The 18,850-nt window shown below is 37.3% G+C and overlaps 4 protein-coding genes, 1 long non-coding RNA gene, 5 other non-coding genes and 5 pseudogenes across 15 annotated transcripts; 7 read left to right on the plus strand and 8 right to left on the minus strand.

The window, feature by feature from the left end:
- Positions 1-252: 252 nt before the first annotated feature.
- On the minus strand, positions 253-2,056 carry LOC147923795 (uncharacterized). Of its 2 annotated transcripts, none has more exons than XR_015586062.1 (3): positions 1,561-2,056; positions 800-1,048; positions 253-710 (listed from the first exon to the last, which is right to left on the minus strand). It is a non-coding gene; the product is annotated as an uncharacterized LOC147923795 (long non-coding RNA). The 2 variants fall into 2 exon arrangements; XR_015586063.1 differs by having other exon boundaries at positions 800-1,034; positions 1,561-2,049.
- Positions 2,057-2,415: 359 nt separating this feature from the next.
- LOC147923796 (small nucleolar RNA U31b) lies at positions 2,416-2,506 on the plus strand. Its single transcript, XR_015588005.1, has one exon. It is a non-coding gene; the product is annotated as a small nucleolar RNA U31b (small nucleolar RNA).
- Positions 2,507-2,548: 42 nt separating this feature from the next.
- LOC147923797 (small nucleolar RNA snoR4a) lies at positions 2,549-2,634 on the plus strand. The gene has a single exon (XR_015588014.1). It is a non-coding gene; the product is annotated as a small nucleolar RNA snoR4a (small nucleolar RNA).
- A 70-nt stretch (positions 2,635-2,704) lies between these two features.
- LOC147923798 (small nucleolar RNA Z195/SNORD33/SNORD32 family) lies at positions 2,705-2,791 on the plus strand. The gene has a single exon (XR_015587984.1). It is a non-coding gene; the product is annotated as a small nucleolar RNA Z195/SNORD33/SNORD32 family (small nucleolar RNA).
- A 58-nt stretch (positions 2,792-2,849) lies between these two features.
- On the plus strand, positions 2,850-2,938 carry LOC147923799 (small nucleolar RNA Z196/R39/R59 family). Its single transcript, XR_015587990.1, has one exon. It is a non-coding gene; the product is annotated as a small nucleolar RNA Z196/R39/R59 family (small nucleolar RNA).
- Positions 2,939-3,922: 984 nt separating this feature from the next.
- Positions 3,923-4,348, plus strand: LOC147923800 (putative F-box protein At2g02890). Its single transcript, XM_087496547.1, has one exon. It carries the CDS (start codon positions 3,923-3,925, stop codon positions 4,346-4,348), a length of 426 nt encoding a protein of 141 aa, XP_087352673.1.
- A 965-nt stretch (positions 4,349-5,313) lies between these two features.
- On the minus strand, positions 5,314-6,047 carry LOC104757272 (auxin-responsive protein SAUR63 pseudogene; annotated as a pseudogene). Its single transcript, XR_015587171.1, has one exon. The product of XR_015587171.1 is annotated as an auxin-responsive protein SAUR63 pseudogene (transcript).
- A 658-nt stretch (positions 6,048-6,705) lies between these two features.
- LOC104757273 (auxin-responsive protein SAUR66 pseudogene) lies at positions 6,706-7,307 on the minus strand (annotated as a pseudogene). The gene has a single exon (XR_015587430.1). The product of XR_015587430.1 is annotated as an auxin-responsive protein SAUR66 pseudogene (transcript).
- A 740-nt stretch (positions 7,308-8,047) lies between these two features.
- On the plus strand, positions 8,048-8,137 carry LOC147923801 (small nucleolar RNA U31b). Its single transcript, XR_015588002.1, has one exon. It is a non-coding gene; the product is annotated as a small nucleolar RNA U31b (small nucleolar RNA).
- A 1,335-nt stretch (positions 8,138-9,472) lies between these two features.
- LOC104757274 (F-box protein At2g16450) lies at positions 9,473-11,175 on the plus strand. The gene has a single exon (XM_010480004.3). It carries the CDS (start codon positions 9,593-9,595, stop codon positions 10,946-10,948), a length of 1,356 nt encoding a protein of 451 aa, XP_010478306.1. The 5' UTR covers positions 9,473-9,592; the 3' UTR covers positions 10,949-11,175.
- A 291-nt stretch (positions 11,176-11,466) lies between these two features.
- On the minus strand, positions 11,467-12,250 carry LOC104757275 (auxin-responsive protein SAUR63 pseudogene; annotated as a pseudogene). Its single transcript, XR_015587172.1, has one exon. The product of XR_015587172.1 is annotated as an auxin-responsive protein SAUR63 pseudogene (transcript).
- A 633-nt stretch (positions 12,251-12,883) lies between these two features.
- On the minus strand, positions 12,884-13,562 carry LOC104757276 (auxin-responsive protein SAUR65 pseudogene; annotated as a pseudogene). Its single transcript, XR_015587333.1, has one exon. The product of XR_015587333.1 is annotated as an auxin-responsive protein SAUR65 pseudogene (transcript).
- A 474-nt stretch (positions 13,563-14,036) lies between these two features.
- Positions 14,037-16,663, minus strand: LOC147923802 (FRIGIDA-like protein 2). The gene is made up of 4 exons (XM_010480007.3): positions 16,298-16,663; positions 14,856-15,878; positions 14,600-14,769; positions 14,037-14,501 (listed from the first exon to the last, which is right to left on the minus strand). The coding sequence occupies exons 2-4, from the start codon at positions 15,859-15,861 to the stop codon at positions 14,283-14,285; spliced, it is 1,395 nt and encodes a 464-aa protein (XP_010478309.1). The 5' UTR covers positions 15,862-15,878; positions 16,298-16,663; the 3' UTR covers positions 14,037-14,282.
- Positions 16,664-16,763: 100 nt separating this feature from the next.
- Positions 16,764-17,612, minus strand: LOC104757279 (auxin-responsive protein SAUR63). Its single transcript, XM_010480008.3, has one exon. It carries the CDS (start codon positions 17,394-17,396, stop codon positions 16,851-16,853), a length of 546 nt encoding a protein of 181 aa, XP_010478310.1. The 5' UTR covers positions 17,397-17,612; the 3' UTR covers positions 16,764-16,850.
- A 473-nt stretch (positions 17,613-18,085) lies between these two features.
- LOC147923803 (auxin-responsive protein SAUR61 pseudogene) lies at positions 18,086-18,699 on the minus strand (annotated as a pseudogene).
- Positions 18,700-18,850: the final 151 nt, after the last annotated feature.

Consider the following 18,850-nt stretch of genomic DNA (forward strand, 5'->3'; position numbering starts at 1 on the left):
GAGGACAAGCTTGGTGTTGCAGGGGGGGTATTGATAAGCTCCATCGTGTGTACGTGCGTAAGAAGAAGCCACGTGAGACTGGCACGTGCGAGGAGAGTTGAGAAGTTGGATAAGGAAGACAAAAGGAATAAATATCTGCAACTAATTGTTTACAGTTAGAGAGTATAAAGTCTTCTTCCTCTCATTCATAAACATTTCATGTATGTGGTGTATAACTTTCTCCTGCGTGAGAACTTAAGAGAGATAGCGAAGGAGAATATGATGCTCTAAGCTTCTCTTTGTATACCGATACATTTACAGAGTAATATTCAGAGTATTATTCAGATCTACATCCTTGTTCTAACAGTTCAACGTGGTTCCCAACAAACTACCTTTTTTCATGACAATGACCCAGTAATTGGCATACCTCACTAAGGCGTGGAAGTATACGGATCACCTCAGGTCCTCTACTATCAACACGGATGTTGGACCCAACAGCATCAGTGACATCAACGGTCTCTGACTCTCTGTTCCTTTCAACTCCTAGTTTCTGGCTTTGAAAGCAAAGGGCTTTGACGTCAGAGCTCCAACAGGACAGATGTCTATTGACATTTTGCAGATAGTTCACTGGTCATAAGTTTCTCAACATACGTTCCAATTTCTTCTCCACTTCCACGACAAGAATGCCAAGATCCTGAACTCCAGCAACTTCTGTGGCAAATCGTATACACCTGAATAACACAACTTAATTAATCGAAATGTCCAAACCAGAACTTCACTAAGCTAGAGTTACAAGTAAAGCTAACTATTTTAAAGTAACCTTGTACATTGGATACACCGCGTCATAACAGTCTTCACAAGAGGACCAATATTTTTATCAACGACAGATAGAAACGACCTCTGTCAGATCCAAAAGCCATAGACTGATCCTGAAGATCACATTCTCCTCCGTGGTCACATATTCGGCAATCCAAAGGATGGTTCATCAACAGAAATTCCATCACTCCCTCACTCGCCTTCTTTTGCTATTGGTGTGTCAGTCTTAATCTTCATCCCTGTTACAAAGTCTCTGACAAATCTAATATTATAACCAACACAAATAGCTCATATTTGATGCAAGGAGTATTATTCTTCATTAAATCCCATATATATTCTTCCAATTTATCTTCTCAGAGACAAAGTATATACTAAACGCTGAAGAGAAACTGTAAGGCTTATCATAAGGATATCCTAAAGTTCAAGAACTCGCATCTTTACTAGTACGTTACAATATCAACAGCTGAGGTCAATATGAGCACTAAGATGCTAAAAACAACAACATCCAGGGAAACATTAAAATCAAGTCACCATAATCATTAGTTCATTATCGCCATCATCATCATCATCATCCTCCTTATACTAAAAGCCAAATAGAAATGCAGCTTTAAACTACAATTACTTGTAAGCTGTAACCATTGAATCGTCAAAGAGCATATAACTAAAAACATTAAGTCCCATGTTCTCCTAATAATCAATGATCACACCAATCCCTCAGCATTTCGAATCCAAATTACATAAAAATGAAAACTTTATTGAACTAACCGGGAAGTGCAGGCATGGCACACGACGCCACAGGTTTAGGAGACTTCTCAACCTCAACAAGTAGACACATCCGACAGTTTCCAGCAATAGACAAGCGCGAATGGTAACAAAACCTCGGGTTATCATTATGTCAACTCCGGCGACCTCACACGCCTGAAGAACCGTGAAACCTTTAGGTACTTTAACCGGGAAGCCATCAACGAACAACTCGATCGCCTCATCAGGATTTGAGAAATGTACACGTGCCCCCACCCACAGGATTCCTAGGAGGAAGAATCGGAGTCGGCTCAGGCTGAGATACAGCAGCGGTGGTTTCCGGAGATTGAAGCTCTGGTTTTGAGACGACGGTGCGCAGGAAGAGACTAGTGTTCTTTTGGCGATGAAGAAGACGAGAAACTGGTCGAATTGTTCTAGAAGCTAAGTAGCTTAACCCCAGTAAACGATCGATCACTTCGAATCTTTAACGTGTTGTTGTTGTTGTTTCTCTCTGGGGAGTGTGTTTGGAACAGAGTGAGGGAGACGATCGAATTATGGGCCTCCTATTAGGCCTATTGTATCGTAAAAGGAAGTTAAACATGGGCCGAGGATACCCATATTTTCAAGCGGTGCTTGAAAAGAGAAACCCTAAAAACCTAAGTAGACTTCTGGTTCTATATAAAGCGAAAACCCTAACTCTTGTTTCTTCAACCAAAAAATCATCGGCGGCCGTAGAAAGTTTTGTTTTTTTATTCATAGGATGATCTAGTTGCTGTGGTTGGTTAGTGAATTAGGTGTTGTTTGTGTGTCTATATGTTTACATAGTCTCTGCTTAGATTAGTTTTATCTTCGTTTGTTTTTTTTATGCAATCTTTGAGGGAAAGTGATGATATGAAATTGTCGCCCCAGTCTTAATTTGCATCCATTGCGATGGAATGTAACGTGGTGATTGACTATTTTTGTCTGATTCTCAATACTTACTTTTTAATCGTGTTTTAAAGCTTTTTTTGATGGATATGATGAAATGGCATTAATGTTTTGTGACACCCAGTCTGATCTGCTTCGGCGGAGTGAATGATTTGCCATATTTTCTGATCCTAAAAGTCTTTGTTTTTTTATGTTTTCAATTTGGTGAATTTGATAACAAAAGTTTTGATTTTTATTCAAAAGGAGGAATGAGGATATAATTACCATACGTCTGCAAATCAGAAATACAGTGTTGATTCATTAGACATGCACTACCATCTGACCTCTTCTCTCTTTCTTCTTGTGTTTTCGTTTGTTTTTTTTGTTTTGAGATCCTTTTGATAATATGCAATCAATGATGAAATCATGTCCAAATTGAATGATTATACAATGATTATCAGAATCACTAGATCACCATCTTTCGACTGAGATTGCAGTTTGCAGTTTTAATCCTTTTGTGTTGTTTTGTGTGATGAGATTTGCCTATGGTATCTGATGTCCAAAGTTGATTAAATTGTGTTTGGACATTTCGTTTTTCTTAGGCAAAAAGTGAATTTCAGGCTTTGCGACACTGTTAGCTTCTATTTTACCATAAGCTACCTGTTACTTTAATACCTGTTTACATCTATTCTTATCAATCTTCGGTTTTGTTTTGGTTTTCCAATTCTTTCTTATGTTATTCGTTATCTTCTTTTGTTTTATTGTTTACTTAATGCAGGTGTGCCTTCTTGCTTCTCTTGGTGTGGAAGTGGCTTCTCTTGTGGATGGTCTGATTACTACGAAGAACTTGTTCAATCTTTAAAATTTTCTGTAGTTGCTTGGTTGTAAAAGATGTTAAAAGTTTTAAATGTAAATATATATCAGTCTTTTATGTCTCTAATTTCCAAGAAATTTGTCAATTTTTCATATTAAGCAAATATACACAATATCTCGAGCTCTTTTGAGAAAGAGCTTCATCGACTGTGCATTGGTCTTTATAAAGATGTCATGATTAAGCAAGTCATGTAACAATAGACGACTATAACCCAAAAAATAAAAGACCAGCTCCATAATTTCTTTGTCCAATTGGAAAAGAAGCTACAGTTGATCAAGAGATGGGTAAAGTCTATTATTGGTTCAATTGTAGTACGGTTTAGTGAAACCTAACCGACCTATTTACTTGTAATTCGGTTCGGTATATAAACGAAGCTCGTGAGTAAAAGGGTGCGTCTTGGAGAGACTTCAGCGGCTAACCCTAAGAAATTGCTGAGATTTCTCAGAATAACAAGCGTCTGTAAATCATCACGGTGGGTGTTATTCTGAGTTACAGACGCTTGTTATTCTGAAAAGTTCAGCTTCATTCACGTTGAAAGGTTTTGTCGATTGATCAACTTTAAGGGCAAGTTAGCTATGATTTACTGCGTGGATGATTTCGACTTTTATGAGGCTGCTACTTATCAGTTTGATATCGATCGACAAGTATTTGGAAAAGAATCTCGTCGCTGATGCCAATAATGAGTTGCATGTTTGGGTTCTTGAGGATGTAGCGAAACAGGATTGGTCCAAATACAACTACACTTGGAGTACTGATAACATCTTCTTCCGTCGTCACGTTTCCATTGCTGGAGTCACCGCTTCTGGTGAGATAGTTTTTTCCATGCGCAAGTATACATCTGGCCAACCATTTTATGTTTTCTACTTCAATCCCGAGAGAAACATCCTCCAACGAGTTGAAGTCCAAGGTTTTGGTGAAGGGTTTAAGAATCCTTGTAGCGTTCGCACCTTTGTTAACCACGTTGAGGATCTTCATGTTAACGATTTAGAACTGCTCAAGCCGTTTCATGCTCCATTCGGGGATACAGAATAGTTAGATTCGGATTCAGACAGAGAAGGGACAAGTGGAAGACGGTAAAGATGATTCATTGGAGTTTGGTGAAAGCAGTGAGCATGACATTTTGTGCTTTTATCTGGGCGTTTATGCTCTTTTCTTTTAAGTACTATTGTTATAAATCAAGTCGGATCATGGCTTCCTGGCCATCTTGATTAGTTTCTTTGTGTTCATCATCTTTTTCTTGTGATAAGACTATTTAGATTGGATATCAAAAGAGACTTTGTGTTGTAGAAACTAGTTGAATGCAAGTTATGGTTGATGTAGAATCCAATAGGCTTGTTGCATTACTAAGAGAACCTATTGAGTTTTGATGTATTCGAGCAAACAAATCAGGATGAACTCATGCTGCTGTCTTTGTTGTATGTGATCATAAGGGGCCCCAAAATTGGTAACCAATTCTATCTACTAACCAACTTGTAGATTAAAACTTCTGTTGAAAAGACATGACCATGTGGATGCTGAGTGAATGAAAGATGCAGCCCGTTGATGTGTTCTCAGAAAAGTTAGAACCCTAAATTTGTAGAAACTTCAATGGTTGTTAATAGCTCTCTCTGTAAACGACTGAAAACGTTTCATCAAATTAATCTTTGTAGAATAAATGGAACTTTCTTTAGTGGATAGAGATCAGTTTTGTAATTTCTACTAAATTTTAAGTAATGCTGTCTATTCTCTACTCATTTTGTCAGTTAAAGTCATAAGAACATTTCTTGTTCTCTTGTTCAGTCTTTGTTTGCCTTAACAGAGATGCATATGAACACAATGAATCATAGTGAATGAACTTTTCGCAGCTAGATCACTTTTTGTTAAAATGGCTTGAAGGTTTCAGAGATTTTATATATATGAAACTGTCAGATCAAGTGATTTTTGAAGTTAGGTGAAATCTCCATTTTTTTGGAAGTTGATTTTGTATTATGATAAGACAAGAGACAAACTTAAAAAGATTAACAAAACAATAGTCTGTATTTCTGAAATGATCTATCTAATCTAATATAAACTCTGCTAAAACATATAAATTTACCAAACTCTAAAATACAAGCAGTTGTTGAGTAATAATACTACTCTGTTGTTCTTGTGGTTGCAAAGAGCATCTAGCACTAGAGATTGATATTAACAGAGCCTTTTCTGTATCTCCATCCATTCGTCTTTGGATCAGCTTGATGAGATACTCTAGAAAAGCCAAATCAAATGGCAGTGTGATTGGTCCTTCCGTCGGCAGACCAAACTCTTCTTCAGATATTCTCAAGAGCTCTTGGACAATAGAGTTGCTCAGGTAACTTATTGGGAACGCAAACCGGATTTTATCCGCCGTGTAAACCACGAAACATCCCTTTTCTGCAGCAGTTGAGTTGTAAGAAGCCCTTGACCTCTGAAATGAGATTCTTTTTCTGCTTAAGGCTGCTCTTTGTTGCCATTTCTTGGCCATCTTCAAGAGCTTCTTTGCGTTTATCATCATTTTCAGGTAAAAGATTTAGATCCAAAGTAATATGGATAAAGAAAGAGAAAAGGTTTGTAAGTTTTGTTTGTAGAGGTCTCTGAATGAAAGTTATGATGATTGATGAAGTATAACATAGGCTTCTTTCATCATTATATAGAAGGAGAAAGTATTAGGATTAGATAGGCTTTGTGACAACTGACAAGCTTCTGAGCAACCTAAACAGACACAACACATGCTTATGTTTCTAATCTATGTGCTCATAAGGGTCCCAAGTTGGTAATCAATTATGTCTGCAACTCAACTTGTGGAGTGTGGACTAAACAAGTTATTGTGAGAAGACACGGTCATGTGGGTATGAATCTTATAGGTTACACACACACACACACACACAAGAGAAGCCAAAAATGCCAATTCATCCATCTGTACAGCTTTTGTTTCGTAGCAAAAGGGTCCCTAGTTGGTTAGTGGTCCATCAGCTAAATCAAATGTCAGTCACACAAAAAATAGATCAAGTATTATTCAGGGGACAACAAATATTTTGGTGAAATCAAGGCCAGCAGATGTGGTTGAAATTAATGATCCAATAAAAAGATACAAAGAAAGACATGTGCTAGCAAAGATGAAGTCTAGATTATACAGAGAATCAAACTATTCCTTCAAATTTTTACAGTTCCTTTGAGATAGATTAAGCCTAGATTATACAAACATCCTTTGTTGGATGAATTGCCAGTATTACCTCTAAGAGATTCATAAGGACAATTGATGAATTGCCACTGCACCATTTTTTTGACAGAGTTTCAGAGCATTACAGTTTGAGTAAAACTGTCACAACATGTGATTAAATTGATCTCATTTTTCTTTGTTTACAATGAAGATTGATTTTGATGAGATAGTCAAAAAGAGAAACATAAGTAATAGTTTGTATTTCTGAAATAATCTGTCTAATCTAATACAGTAGAATCTTTACAGACACAAGAAAATTGCTACACTCTAATTCTCTAGAATACAAGCAACTGTTGACGACTCTGTTCTTGTTGTTGCAAAGAACATCTAGCACTAGAGATTGACATTAACAAAGCCTTTTCTGTGTCTCCGTCTATTCGCCTTTGGATCAAATTGATGAGATACTCAAAGAAAAATGAATCGAATGGCAATGTGATTGGTCCACTAGTGGAGAGACCAAACTCTTCTTCAGATATCTTCAAGAGCTCTTGGAAAACAGAGTTGTTCAGGTAACTTATTGGAAACGCAAAGCGTATTTTATCGGATGTGTAAACCACAAAACAGCCTTTCTCTGCAGAGATTGATCTGCTAGTAGTAGAAGAAGTTGATCTCTGAAATGAGATTCTTTTCCTGCTTAAGGCTGCTCTCTGTTGCCATTTCTTGGCCATTTTCATGAGCTTCTTTGTGTTCATCATTATTTTTGCAGATTGAAAAGTAGGAGAGACTTGTTTGCTGTGTTGTATAACTCTTTGAATGCAAGTTTTGGTTGATGAAGAATCCTATAGGCTTGTTTGATTATATATATATATATATATATATAAGGAGAAACTATTTAGAGTTTAGATAAAATTAAGAGCAACCATACTAGACAGAATAACAAGCGTCTGTCTTTGTTTATGTGATCATAAGGGGTCCCAAAAAGTTAGTAACCAATCTTGTCTCCTCACCAAAATTATGGATTAGAAACCTCTCCTGAAAAGACATGACCATGTGGATGTGGGTACGTACGAGTCGTATACAATAATAGTATTACAAATTCAATCAAAACACAAAGACATGTGTTAGTGAATGAAAGATGTAGAACTTTGTAGGCCCTTTGATGTCTGCAGAAGTCTCAGTGGTTATGGCCTTGTTACATTGATTTGTTTGCAAATGAGTGAAGCTAAAAAAAAACTTGAGAAATTTTGGAATACCGGTTTTAATTAAGTTAAATCAAAAGAACGGAAATAAACCGAAAACCCTATTTAGCTACTTCTTGAAATCAAAGTGCTGCTGTCTCTATATATAACGCAGTCGCTGACAGCCTCTCCCTCATAGCTTAAAACAGAGAGAGTGAGAGAGACTCAACTTGGAATCATGTCTTTGTTCGTGTTTAGGGGCTCTTGTGTCAATCTTATTGTATTTCTTCTTCTTCTTGATAAACCCTAAACCCTGGCTACTCTATGTTGTTGTGTTAGTGTGGTGAATTAGGTGTTGTATGTGTCTATAGTGTTTCTTCGTTTAGCTCAGATTTTGAGGAAAGTGATGATAAGGAATTGTCGCCCCAGTCTTAATTTGCATCCATTGCGATGGTTGTAGCATGTTGATTGACTATTTTTGTCTGATTCTCTCACACAGTCACACTCTGTTTTTTACTCTATGTTGTTGTGTTTGTCTCGTTTTTCTTAGGCAGAAAGTGAATTTCAGGCTTTGCAACACTGTTAGCTTCTTTATAAACCATAAGCTACCTGTTACTTTAATACCTGTTTACATCTATTTTTTTTATCAATCTTAGGTTTTGTTTTGGTTTTCTAAAGCATTCTTATGGTATTCGTTATCATCTTTTGTCTTTTTGTTTACTTAATGCAGGGGTTTTCAGCATACTTCTCTTGGTGTTGCAGTGGCTTCTCATGTGTGTTGAACTAGTATCTCTACTAACTCGGGGGATGATATTTAGGAAGGGTGAAACAAAGGACTTTTATTAAGATAGTCAAAGATCGTCGAATTACAATATAACCGTTATAAGCCGATCGGCAAATTACAGAGAATTGTATTCTCAAAATGACTAACTGAACTATAGCTTAGAATCGGATTTACTCCTGACTCCTGGCCAATGTTACTTGATTCCTTCTGCAAGCTGCTCCCTGGGTATTTATAGCTGATGGGACGCTTCATCTCTCTGCCTCGGGATCGATGTGGGATTGTCTTCGAGTAAAGTCGGTGATCGTTCTTATTCGGGCCGTCACTTATTGGGCTGTCCGTCTCAATTGGGCCTTCTAGGAGTTTTGTCGGTCCGACAAGTGTGTTTTAGTCGGTCTACATTCCTGGATTTTGGGGTGACTGTTTCGATAGTGGGCCTGTAGGAAAGCCTGTTAAGGCTGGGTGAAACTCATATCCAACAATGTGGATGATCTGATTACTATGAAGAACTTGTTCAATCTCTTAAAGCACATCTTTTTATTCTAGTTGCTTGGTTGTAAAAGATTGTACAAGTTTTGAATGTAAATTTCAGTCTTTTATGTCTCTAATTTCAAAGCAATTTGTCAATTTTTTTATATTACGCAAATATACACAAGATTTCGAGCTCTTTTAAGTTTTAAACAAGAGTTCAGTAAGGGAAAACGATGAAATGTATGACGACTGAGCATTGGTCTTCATAGAGATGGTTTGGCACTTCAAAATACCATTTCCTAACAGTGGATGTTACAAACGTTAGTAAGCAAGTCCTGTAACATTAGACGACCATAAATAATGTCTCGTTTAGTGGTATTGCAGAATAAAGAAAACAGTTTTAGTCAAATTTATGTTCAATTGGAAAATTAGCATTCATTGACTGGGGTAATGTCAATGTAAAAGTCAATTGGTTTAATTGTAGCTTACATGGTTTACGGTTTAGTAAAACCTAACCGACCTATTTACTTTGGATTCGGTTCGGTATATAAACCAAGCTCGTGAGTAAAGAAAGGGTGTGTCTTGGAGAGACTTCAGCGGCTGTAACCCTAAGAAATTGCTGAGAGAGAGACGTTCTGAATTCTGATTCTCACACCCACCGAGTTCTCTTGTTGCACTGTTACTCTTCTCAGATGATGAAATCAACACCTCCCATGTCGACTGAGCTCATCCTGGAGATAATCTCGAGATTGCCTGGAGATGCAGTCGCGAGGTTTCGTTGCGTGTCGAAGCAATGGGCTTCATTGTTTGCTACTCCATACTTCAAGTCCTTGTTTCTGACCAAGTCCTCGTCTAAGCCGCGGCTCTTATTCGCCATCGCAGACGACGGTAACCCCAAAAGCTGTGGCGAGTGGTGCTTCTTCTCCTCGCCTCAGCTTGAGGATCCGTATGAGAAATCATCCTCCTCGGCTCTTGTATCGGCCGCCGAGTTTCATGTGAAGAAGTTCTCTCTAGAGGATATACAGCTCGATCATTACAGTAACATCAAGTACTTTTCATGTGGCTACAACTCTGGCTTGGTCTATTTCCATGGTTGTCGATACCAGGGAAGACCTGTCATCTGTAACCCAAACACTGGACGGTACGCGGTCTTACCTAAACGCTATACTTACAGAAAAGCTTTTAGCTTTTTCGGATTTGATCCGATTGGGAAGCAGTACAAGGTATTGTACATGGCCTATGCTTCTGGTCCTGGTCATCATTATGTTCTTACGTTTGGAGCTGCTTCTGATATGAGCTGGAGAAAGATTAAATGTCCCTTGCGACATGAGATTAGGAGTGATGGGGTTTGTATCAACGGTGTTGTGTACTACTTAGGTGACACCAAGGGTTGGGATAACATAAATGGTGCTACATTGTCTGATTATGTGATTGTTTGCTTCCATGTGAGGTCTGAAAAGTTCAGCTTTATTTTCGTTGAAAGGTTTTGTCGATTGATCAACTTTAAGGGCAAATTAGCTATGATTTACTGGGAGGATGATTTCGACATTTATCAGGCTGCTACTTATGAGTTGGATGTCGACAACTATTTGGAAAAGAATCTCGTCGCTGATGCCAATAATGAGTTGCATGTGTGGGTTTTAGAGGATGTAGCGAAGCAGGATTGGTCGAAACATACCTACACTTGGAGTACCGATAAGGTTTTCTTCCGTCGTCACGTTTACATCGCTGGAGCGACTGCTTCGGGTGAAATCGTGTTTTCCATGCGCAAGTATACATCTGGCCAACCGTTTTATGTTTTCTACTTCAATCCCGAGAGGAACATTCTCCAGCGTGTTGAAATCCAAGGTTTTGGTGAAGGGTTTGAGAAACCTTGTAGCGTTCGCACCTTTGTTAACCACGTTGAGGATCTTCATGTTAACGATTCAGACCTACTCAAGCCATTCCATGCTCCACTTGGGGATACAGACTATATAGAATCAGATTCAGATTCTGACAGAGAAGGGACAAGGGGAAGAAGAAAGAGATGGTTCATTGGACTTTGTTGAAAGCTATGAGCATGTCATTGGAGTTATCTGGGCGTTTATGCTCTTTTTAATAAGTACCTTTCTTTAAGACTATTTAATAAATCAAGTTTGATCATGGCTTCCTGGCCATCTTGATTAGCTTCTTTGTGTTCATCATCTCTTTCTTGTGATAAGACTATTTAGATTGGATATCAAAAGATACTTTATGTTGTAGAAACTAGTTGAATGCATGTTATGGTTGATGAATACTCCAATAGGCTTGTTGCATTATATATACTAAGAGAACCTATTGAGTTTTAATGTATTAGAGCAAACAAATCAGGATGAAAACATGCTTCTCTGTCTTTGTTGTATGTGATCATAAGGGGTCCCAAAATTGGTAACCGATCCTATCTATTAACCAACTTGCAGAAACTTCAATGGGTTTTAATAGATCTCTCTGTAAATGAGTGAAAACGTTTCATCAAGTTAAATGGCTTGAAGATTTCAGAGATTTGTATGTCAGAACAAGTGATTTTTGAAGATCGATGAAGTTTCCATTTAAATGGAAGTTGATTTTGTATTATGATAAGACAAGAGACAAACTTAATGATAAAACAAAACAATAGTTTGTATTTCTGAAATGATCTTATCTAATCTACTATAAACTATGCTTAAACATATAAATTTACTAAACTCTAAAATACAAGCAGTTGTTGAGTAATACTACTCTGTTGTTCTTGTGGTTGCAAAGAGCATCTAGCACTAGAGATTGACATTAACAGAGCCTTTTCTGTATCTCCATCCATTCTTCTTTGGATCAGTTTGATGAGATACTCTAGAAACGCCGAATCAAATGGCAATGTGATTGGTCCTTCCGTCGGCAGACCAAACTCTTCTTCAGATATTCTCAAGAGCTCTTGGACAATAAAGTTGCTCAGGTAACTTATTGGGAACGCAAACCGGATTTTATCCGCCGTGTAAACCACGAAACATTCCTTTTCTGCAGCAGTTGAGTTGTTAGAAGCCCTTGACCTCTGAAATGAGATTCTTTTTCTGCTTAAGGCTGCTCTTTGTTGCCATTTCTTGGCCATCTTCAAGAGCTTCTTTGCGTTTATCATCATTTTCAGGGAAAAGATTTAGATCCAAAGTGATATGGATGAAGAAAGAGAAAAGGTTTGTAAGTTTTGTTTGTAGAGTTCTCTGAATGAAAGTTATGATGATTGATGAAGTATACCATAGGCTTTTTTCATCATTATATAGAAGGAGAAAGTATTAGGATTAGATAGGCTTTGTGACAAGCTCTTGAGCAACCTAAACAGACACAACATGCTTATGTTTCTAATCTATGTGATCATAAGGGTCCCCAAGTTGGTAATCAATTATGTCTGCAACTCAACTTGTTGAGTGTGGACTAAACAACTTATTATGAGAAGACATGATCATGTGGGTATGAATCTTATAGGTTACACACACACACACACAGGAGAAGCCAAAAATGCCAATTCATCCTTCTGTACAGCTTTGTTTCGTAGCATAAGGGTCCCTATTTGGTTAGTGGTCCATCAGCTAAATCAAATGTGAGTCACAAAAAAGTAGATCAAGAATTATTCAGGGGACAACAAATCTTTTGGTGAAATCAAGGACACCAAATGTGGTTAGAATTAATGATTCCAATAGAAAGATACAAAGAAAGACATGTGCTAACAAAGATTAAGAGAATGCAGGTCCTTAGATTTTACGGCCAGGAAAAAAGACAGTGGATCATCTATTCCTTTGAGATAGATTAAGCTTAGATCATACAAACATCTTTTGTTGGTACTACCAGTACTTATCCAGTCTTGTATTACTTTTAAGAGATTCATAAGGACAATTGATGAATTGACATGAATGAGAGTTGTAGCCACTTCACCATTTGTTTTGACAAGAGTTTCAGAGGATAACAGTTTGAGTGAACTGTCACAACAAGTCAACAAGTGATGTTAAATTTAATCTTATTTTTAGTTGTTTACAATGAAGATTGATTTTGATGAGATAGTCTAAAAGAGAAACATAAGTAATAGTTTGTATTTCTGAAATAATCTGTCTAATCTAATACAGTAGAATCTTTACAGACACAAGAAAATTGCTACACTTTAATTCTCTAAAATACAAGCAATTGTTGACTACTCTGTTCTTGTTGTTGCAAAGAACATCTAGCACTAGAGATTGACATTAGCAGAGCCTTTTCTGTGTCTCCGTCTATTCGCCTTTGAATAAAATTGATGAGATACTCCAAGAAAACCGAATCGAATGGCAATGTGATTGGTCCTCCGGTCGAGAGGCCAAACTCTTCTTCAGATATCTTCAAGAGCTCTTGGAAAACAGAGTTGTTCAGGTAACTTATTGGAAACGCAAAGCGTATTTTATCGGATGTGTAAACCACAAAACAGCCTTTCTCTGCAGAGATTGATCTGCTAGTAGTAGAAATCGATCTCTGAAATGAGATTCTTTTCCTGCTTAAGGCTGCTCTCTGTTGCCATTTCTTGGCCATCTTCATAAGCTTCTTCGTGTTCATCATTATTTTCAGGGAAGAGTTTTTTTTTTTTTTCAGATTGGAAAGTAAGAGAGACTTGTTAACTGTGTTGTATGCAAGTTTTGGTTGATGAAGAATCCGGCTTCTTTTAGGCTATATATAAAGGAGAAACTTTAAGAGTTTAGATAGATTAGAGCAACCATACCGAACAGAATACATGTGTCTGTCTTTGTTGTATATGATCATAAGGGGTCCAAAGTTAGTAACCAATCTTGTCTCCTCATCAAATTGTGGATTATAATCTTCTCCTGAAAAGACATGACCATGTGGATGTGGGTACGAGTCTTATACAATAAATGTATTACAATTCAACTTAAACACAAAGACATGTGCTAGTGAATGAAAGATGTAGAACTTTGTAGGGCCTTGGATGTTTCTCAGGAGAGTTAAAACCTTAAACCTGTAGATATTTCCAGTTGTTACATAGTAGATCTTTAAGAGAGTGAAAAGGTTACATAGATTCTAAAGTTCTTTCCTCTATAATTCCAAGTATCATAACCTTTTTCATCAATAGGAATTTATTCAAAAGCTCAGTAATTTTTTGGGGGCAATATATGAACAACAGATATGGTTTTAAACTTTGCAAGAAAAAGATGTCATCATAAATTTTGTAGAGACAAAACTCAACATGTGCAATCAAAAGAGAGAGCAAGTACATAAATACACGAAGTTTAGCCTAAGACGTACCCTAATAACCAGGAGCACTAGCTGTATACACGCTAACTTTGGTTCCTACTTCCTACTAGCGTTTAGACATTTAGCAAGATGAGGATTTAGTTCAAGTAGGGTATAACCTCAGGTTTAGGAACCTGAAGATTCATGTTGTGCTTGTGGATTTGTTGATGAGTAGCAATCCTCGGCCACGCCAGGGAAACGAACTAGAGGGGTCGGTTGTTCTCTTGATTTTTTTCTCTGGATCATGAGATTTACAATGAGGTCCCCAGGGAGATTGACTTCAAGATTATGATCTCTCACAAGTTTAAGTATAGTGTTCAATCTTCCAGCATCTTTTCGTAGACCCTAAAGAAAGAAGAACCAAACATAGATTCATTATCTCCAAGATCAGTACGTACATAATCAAATACACAAGATCATGCAAGTGAACAAAAGTGTTAAACCTTGGAGGATCCAGTTGATTTATTTTTCAGGAAAGACCGCCTTAAACTGATGATCTCTTCAGTTACGAGCTCTGAGGGTGAGAATGAGAACTCTTTCTTAAGCTTAAACAAACATATAAGCCGGGCTGCAGGAAAATATTGGCTTTTCGTGATGAGCTCTTCAACAAACTCTGCAGAAGAATGAATCAAACGTTTAGTATCGAAACGATTGAATAAAGTGTAGTTGAGTAGATGTGATGATGACTACAAAACTAACCTTGGATCAGCTCATGCTTGAGACCAATAGAGTGAAAGAGTGTTGGAGCCTGTTTGTATTGAGCAATAAACGAAGCAAGTAGAGCAGTGTCATCTTCATTGATCAAATTCTTTAATCCATAAGCCACCATAAACATAAGAAAGGCTAAGGCCTCAAGAGGCCGTTTTGTCATCTTCCTTTTCCATGAATTTGCCATTTTTCTGGCCCTGAGCTGCAGTTGAGACTTAACCAGTTGCTGAATTTTGGCGAGCTCACCAAGAAAAAGAACCAAAATCTCCACGAACAAGTCCCCTAAAAACACTTCGTCAGAAAGACCATCTTCCATTTGTTCCAGAACATATTCTGCTGGATCACGTGAACTTCTAAGACATAAGGAGACCCCTCGGGGAGTAAGATGAGCTGTGATTTCTTGAAGTTGGCTTTCAGCTGAATCTTCTTGGCTAGTGTCACTGATACATGCATCAGCTTGCTGCTTCATTTTCATATCACAAAGTACTTTCCTTTGTGCCTCAGTCAGCTTTTGGACTCGTCCTAATTCTTTGGATTTCAAGTCAAGCTGTTCACCAGAGATGTTGATCAGATTGTTCAATTCTTGGACTCTCTTTTCTTTCACCTCAAGTTCTTGATCAACAGCCGCAAGCTGCTTGCCAGACACTTCAATTTTGGAAAGTATCAGAAGCAAATCTTTCTTCTTTCTATCAGTCTCCTCTTCCATTTTTCTCCTAAGCTGGATAAGTTTGTTTTTCACTGACTCTATCTGATCTTCTTTACCTTGAACCTCTTGACTCAAATCAGTTGATCCAGTCTCTGCTGCTTTAAGCTCTTCTTCCGCTGTTGCAGAAAGGCTTCTCCCAAACTGAGTGATGCCCTGCTGCTTTTGCCTCCGTTTATTATGTTTTGTTCTAGATCCAGCAACATCAATATCAAATCTCCTCCTCTTTTTGGCTGCACGAACCTTGTTTGGATTTTTCTTCTCTCTTCTAGCCTCTTCTTTGTTGCAATCCATTGTAGTAATATAAACCTCTTAAGAAAATTCAAAAAACCCCAATCAGATAAGTCTCCAAACACACAAAAAGACCAGTCAAGGAACCAATAACTTACATTGTGATTAACCAAAAGGTTCCTAATGAAAATAAAAACTCTATATACTACATAGTGCTTACCGTTTCAAAGACAAGAACAGTGAACAATGCACGATTACATCAAGAAAGAAATTGAACAGTCTTCAAAACAACTTTAGATGGGAAATGCAATTAATAGAATAGCTTATTAGAACGATCGGTCTACCTAGGATACACAAAACCAATGGAGAAACGCAGAAATCAAACTCTTATGAGATCTAAAACACACACACAAGAGAACCACTAAAGACTAAAGATACATTCTTAGCAAAACCAGGCGAAAGGGCCGGGGAAAAGACCAGACATAAGCCGTTAACATACCTTAGAAATAAGAAAAAGTAAAGCTTTCCAACGGAGTCAGTCAGAGTCAGGGCAAAAATGAAAAATTTACAACCCTTAAGTTATTTTTTTCTCTATACACTGAAACTGATGAGATTAGTACTAAACTACTAAGCATTAGCAGTTTAGCGGGAAAATGGGTAAATAAACCCGGGAAAAAACAGATCCCTCAAGTATGGTTAATTCACCAAATAACCCTCATTTTTTTTAACTACTCTAAAAAACACACCCCTTGTTCATATCGTTAGAAGAACCCTCTCTTGTTCTTGTGCAGTCCTTTACATGTGATGTGAGATATTCGATTTACTCATACCGAATGAAACTTTTGGCTTAAAGATTCAGAGATTTATCTGAAACTGTCACAACAAGTGACTTTTGAAGTTATACGTTTTTTTTTTTTCCTTTTAAAAAGAAGTTGATTTGATTTGTTTTATGAGACAAAATAAGATTATAAAATAATAATTTGTATTTCTGAAATGATCTGTCTATCAAATCCACTATTAACTTTACAAAACACATAGATTTTTGCTAAATTCTAAAATACAAGCAATTGTTGATTAATACTAAATTGTTGTTGTTGCAAAGAGCATCTAGCAGTAGAGATTGACAACAACAGAGCCTTTTCTGTATCTCCATCTATTCTTCGTTGGATCATTTTGATTATGTACTCTAAGAATGACGAATCAAATGGCAATGTGATTGGTCCTTCCGTCGGGAGACCGAACTCTTCTTCAGATATTTTCAAGAGCTCTTGGACAATAGAGTTGCTCAGGTAACTTATTGGAAAAGCAAACCGGATGTTATCCGCCGTGTAAACCACGAAACAGCCCTTCTCTACAGCGGCTGAGCTTCTTGGAGTAGCACTTGACTTCTGAAATGAGATTCTTTTCCTGCTTAAGGCTGCTCTATGTTGCCATTTCTTGGCCATCTTGATTAGCTTCTTTGTGTTCATCATCATTTTAAACAAAGATTTAGATCGGAAAGTGAGATGGAGTGAGAATGAAGGAGAAATTTTTTTGTGAGTTCTTTTTTTTTTTGTAGAGCTCTTTGAATGAAAGTTCTTGTTGATGAAGAATGCCATTAGCTTGTTTCATTATATAGAAGGAGAGAAACTATTAGATAGGCTTTGTAACAAGCTCCTGAGCAATCTAACCAGACACGGCACATGCTAATGTCTCTACTCTATGTGATCAATAAGGGTCTCCCAAGTTGGTAATCAACTTGTGGACTATAGAATTTATGGTGAGAAGACATGATCATGTGGTATGAATCCTATATGGACATTAACGTGATGGGATTTAGGTACTGAGACGTTATATATACAAGAGAAGCCAAAAATACCAAACTGTGTACACCTTTATTTGCTAGGATAAGGGTCCCAGGTTGGTTAGTGGTCCATCAGCTAAATCAAATGTGAGTCACAATTTTTTTAGATTTTTTGTACTTATCACCAAGAAAACAAATCTGATTAAAGTTAATGATCAGATAGAGAGATACAAAGAAAGACATGTGCCGGTGTAGCAAAGATGACGAGCATGTAGGTCCTTTGATTTTCTTGCTAGGAAAAAAAGAAGAGAATTATTCCTTCTACAATTTCACATTTCCTTAGACCATACAAATTCTCATGTCTTGTATTACTTCTACTCATGTTTATGACTTTAAGCTTTAGAGCAAAAAAGGTTGAGTAAACTGTCACAACAAATGATGTCAAAGTTATCTCATTTTTCTCTTTATTTACAGTAAACGTTGATTTTGATGAGACAGTGTAAATGAGAGAGATAAAGAAATGGTTTTTATTTCTAAAATAATCTGTCTAACCTGATAGAGTGGATTAATCTTTACAAACATAGAAACTGCTATACACTAACTAATTTCTCTAAAATACAAGCAATTGTTCTTGTTGTTGAAAAGAGCATGGCAAAGAACATCTAGCACTAGAGATTGACATTAGCAGAGCCTTTTCTGTATCTCCATCCATTCTTCGTTTGATCAATTTGATGAGATACTCCAAGAAACCCGAATGGAATGGCAATGTGATTGGTCCATCGGTGGAGAGACCAAACTCTTCTTCAGAGATCTTCAAGAGCTCTTGGAAAACAGGGTTGCTCAGGTAACTTATTGGAAACGCAAAGCGGATTTTATCGGATGTGTAAACCACAAAACAGCCTTTCTCTGCAGCGGTTGATCTGCTATTAGTAGAAGAAGTTGATCTCTGAAATGAGATTCTTTTCCTGCTTAAAGCTGCTCTCTGTTGCCATTTCTTTGCCATCTTCAAGAGCTTCTTTGCGTTCATCATTATTTTCAGGGAAGAGTTTTTTTTGTTTTCAGATTGGAAAGTAAAAGAGACTTGTAAGCTGTGTTTTAGAACTCTTTGAATGCAAGTTATGGTTGATGAAGAATCCAATAGGCTTGTTAGGCTATATATAAAGGAGAAACTTTAGGAGTTTAGATAGATTAGAGAAACCAAACAGACAGAACACATGCTTCTGTCTTTGTTTTATGTGATCATAAGGGGTCACAAAGTTGGTAACCAAT

The sequence above is a fragment of the Camelina sativa genome, chromosome 17 (assembly GCF_030686135.1).
Source record: "Camelina sativa cultivar CO46 ecotype springtype chromosome 17, ASM3068613v1".
NCBI classification, from domain to species: domain Eukaryota; kingdom Viridiplantae; phylum Streptophyta; class Magnoliopsida; order Brassicales; family Brassicaceae; genus Camelina; species Camelina sativa.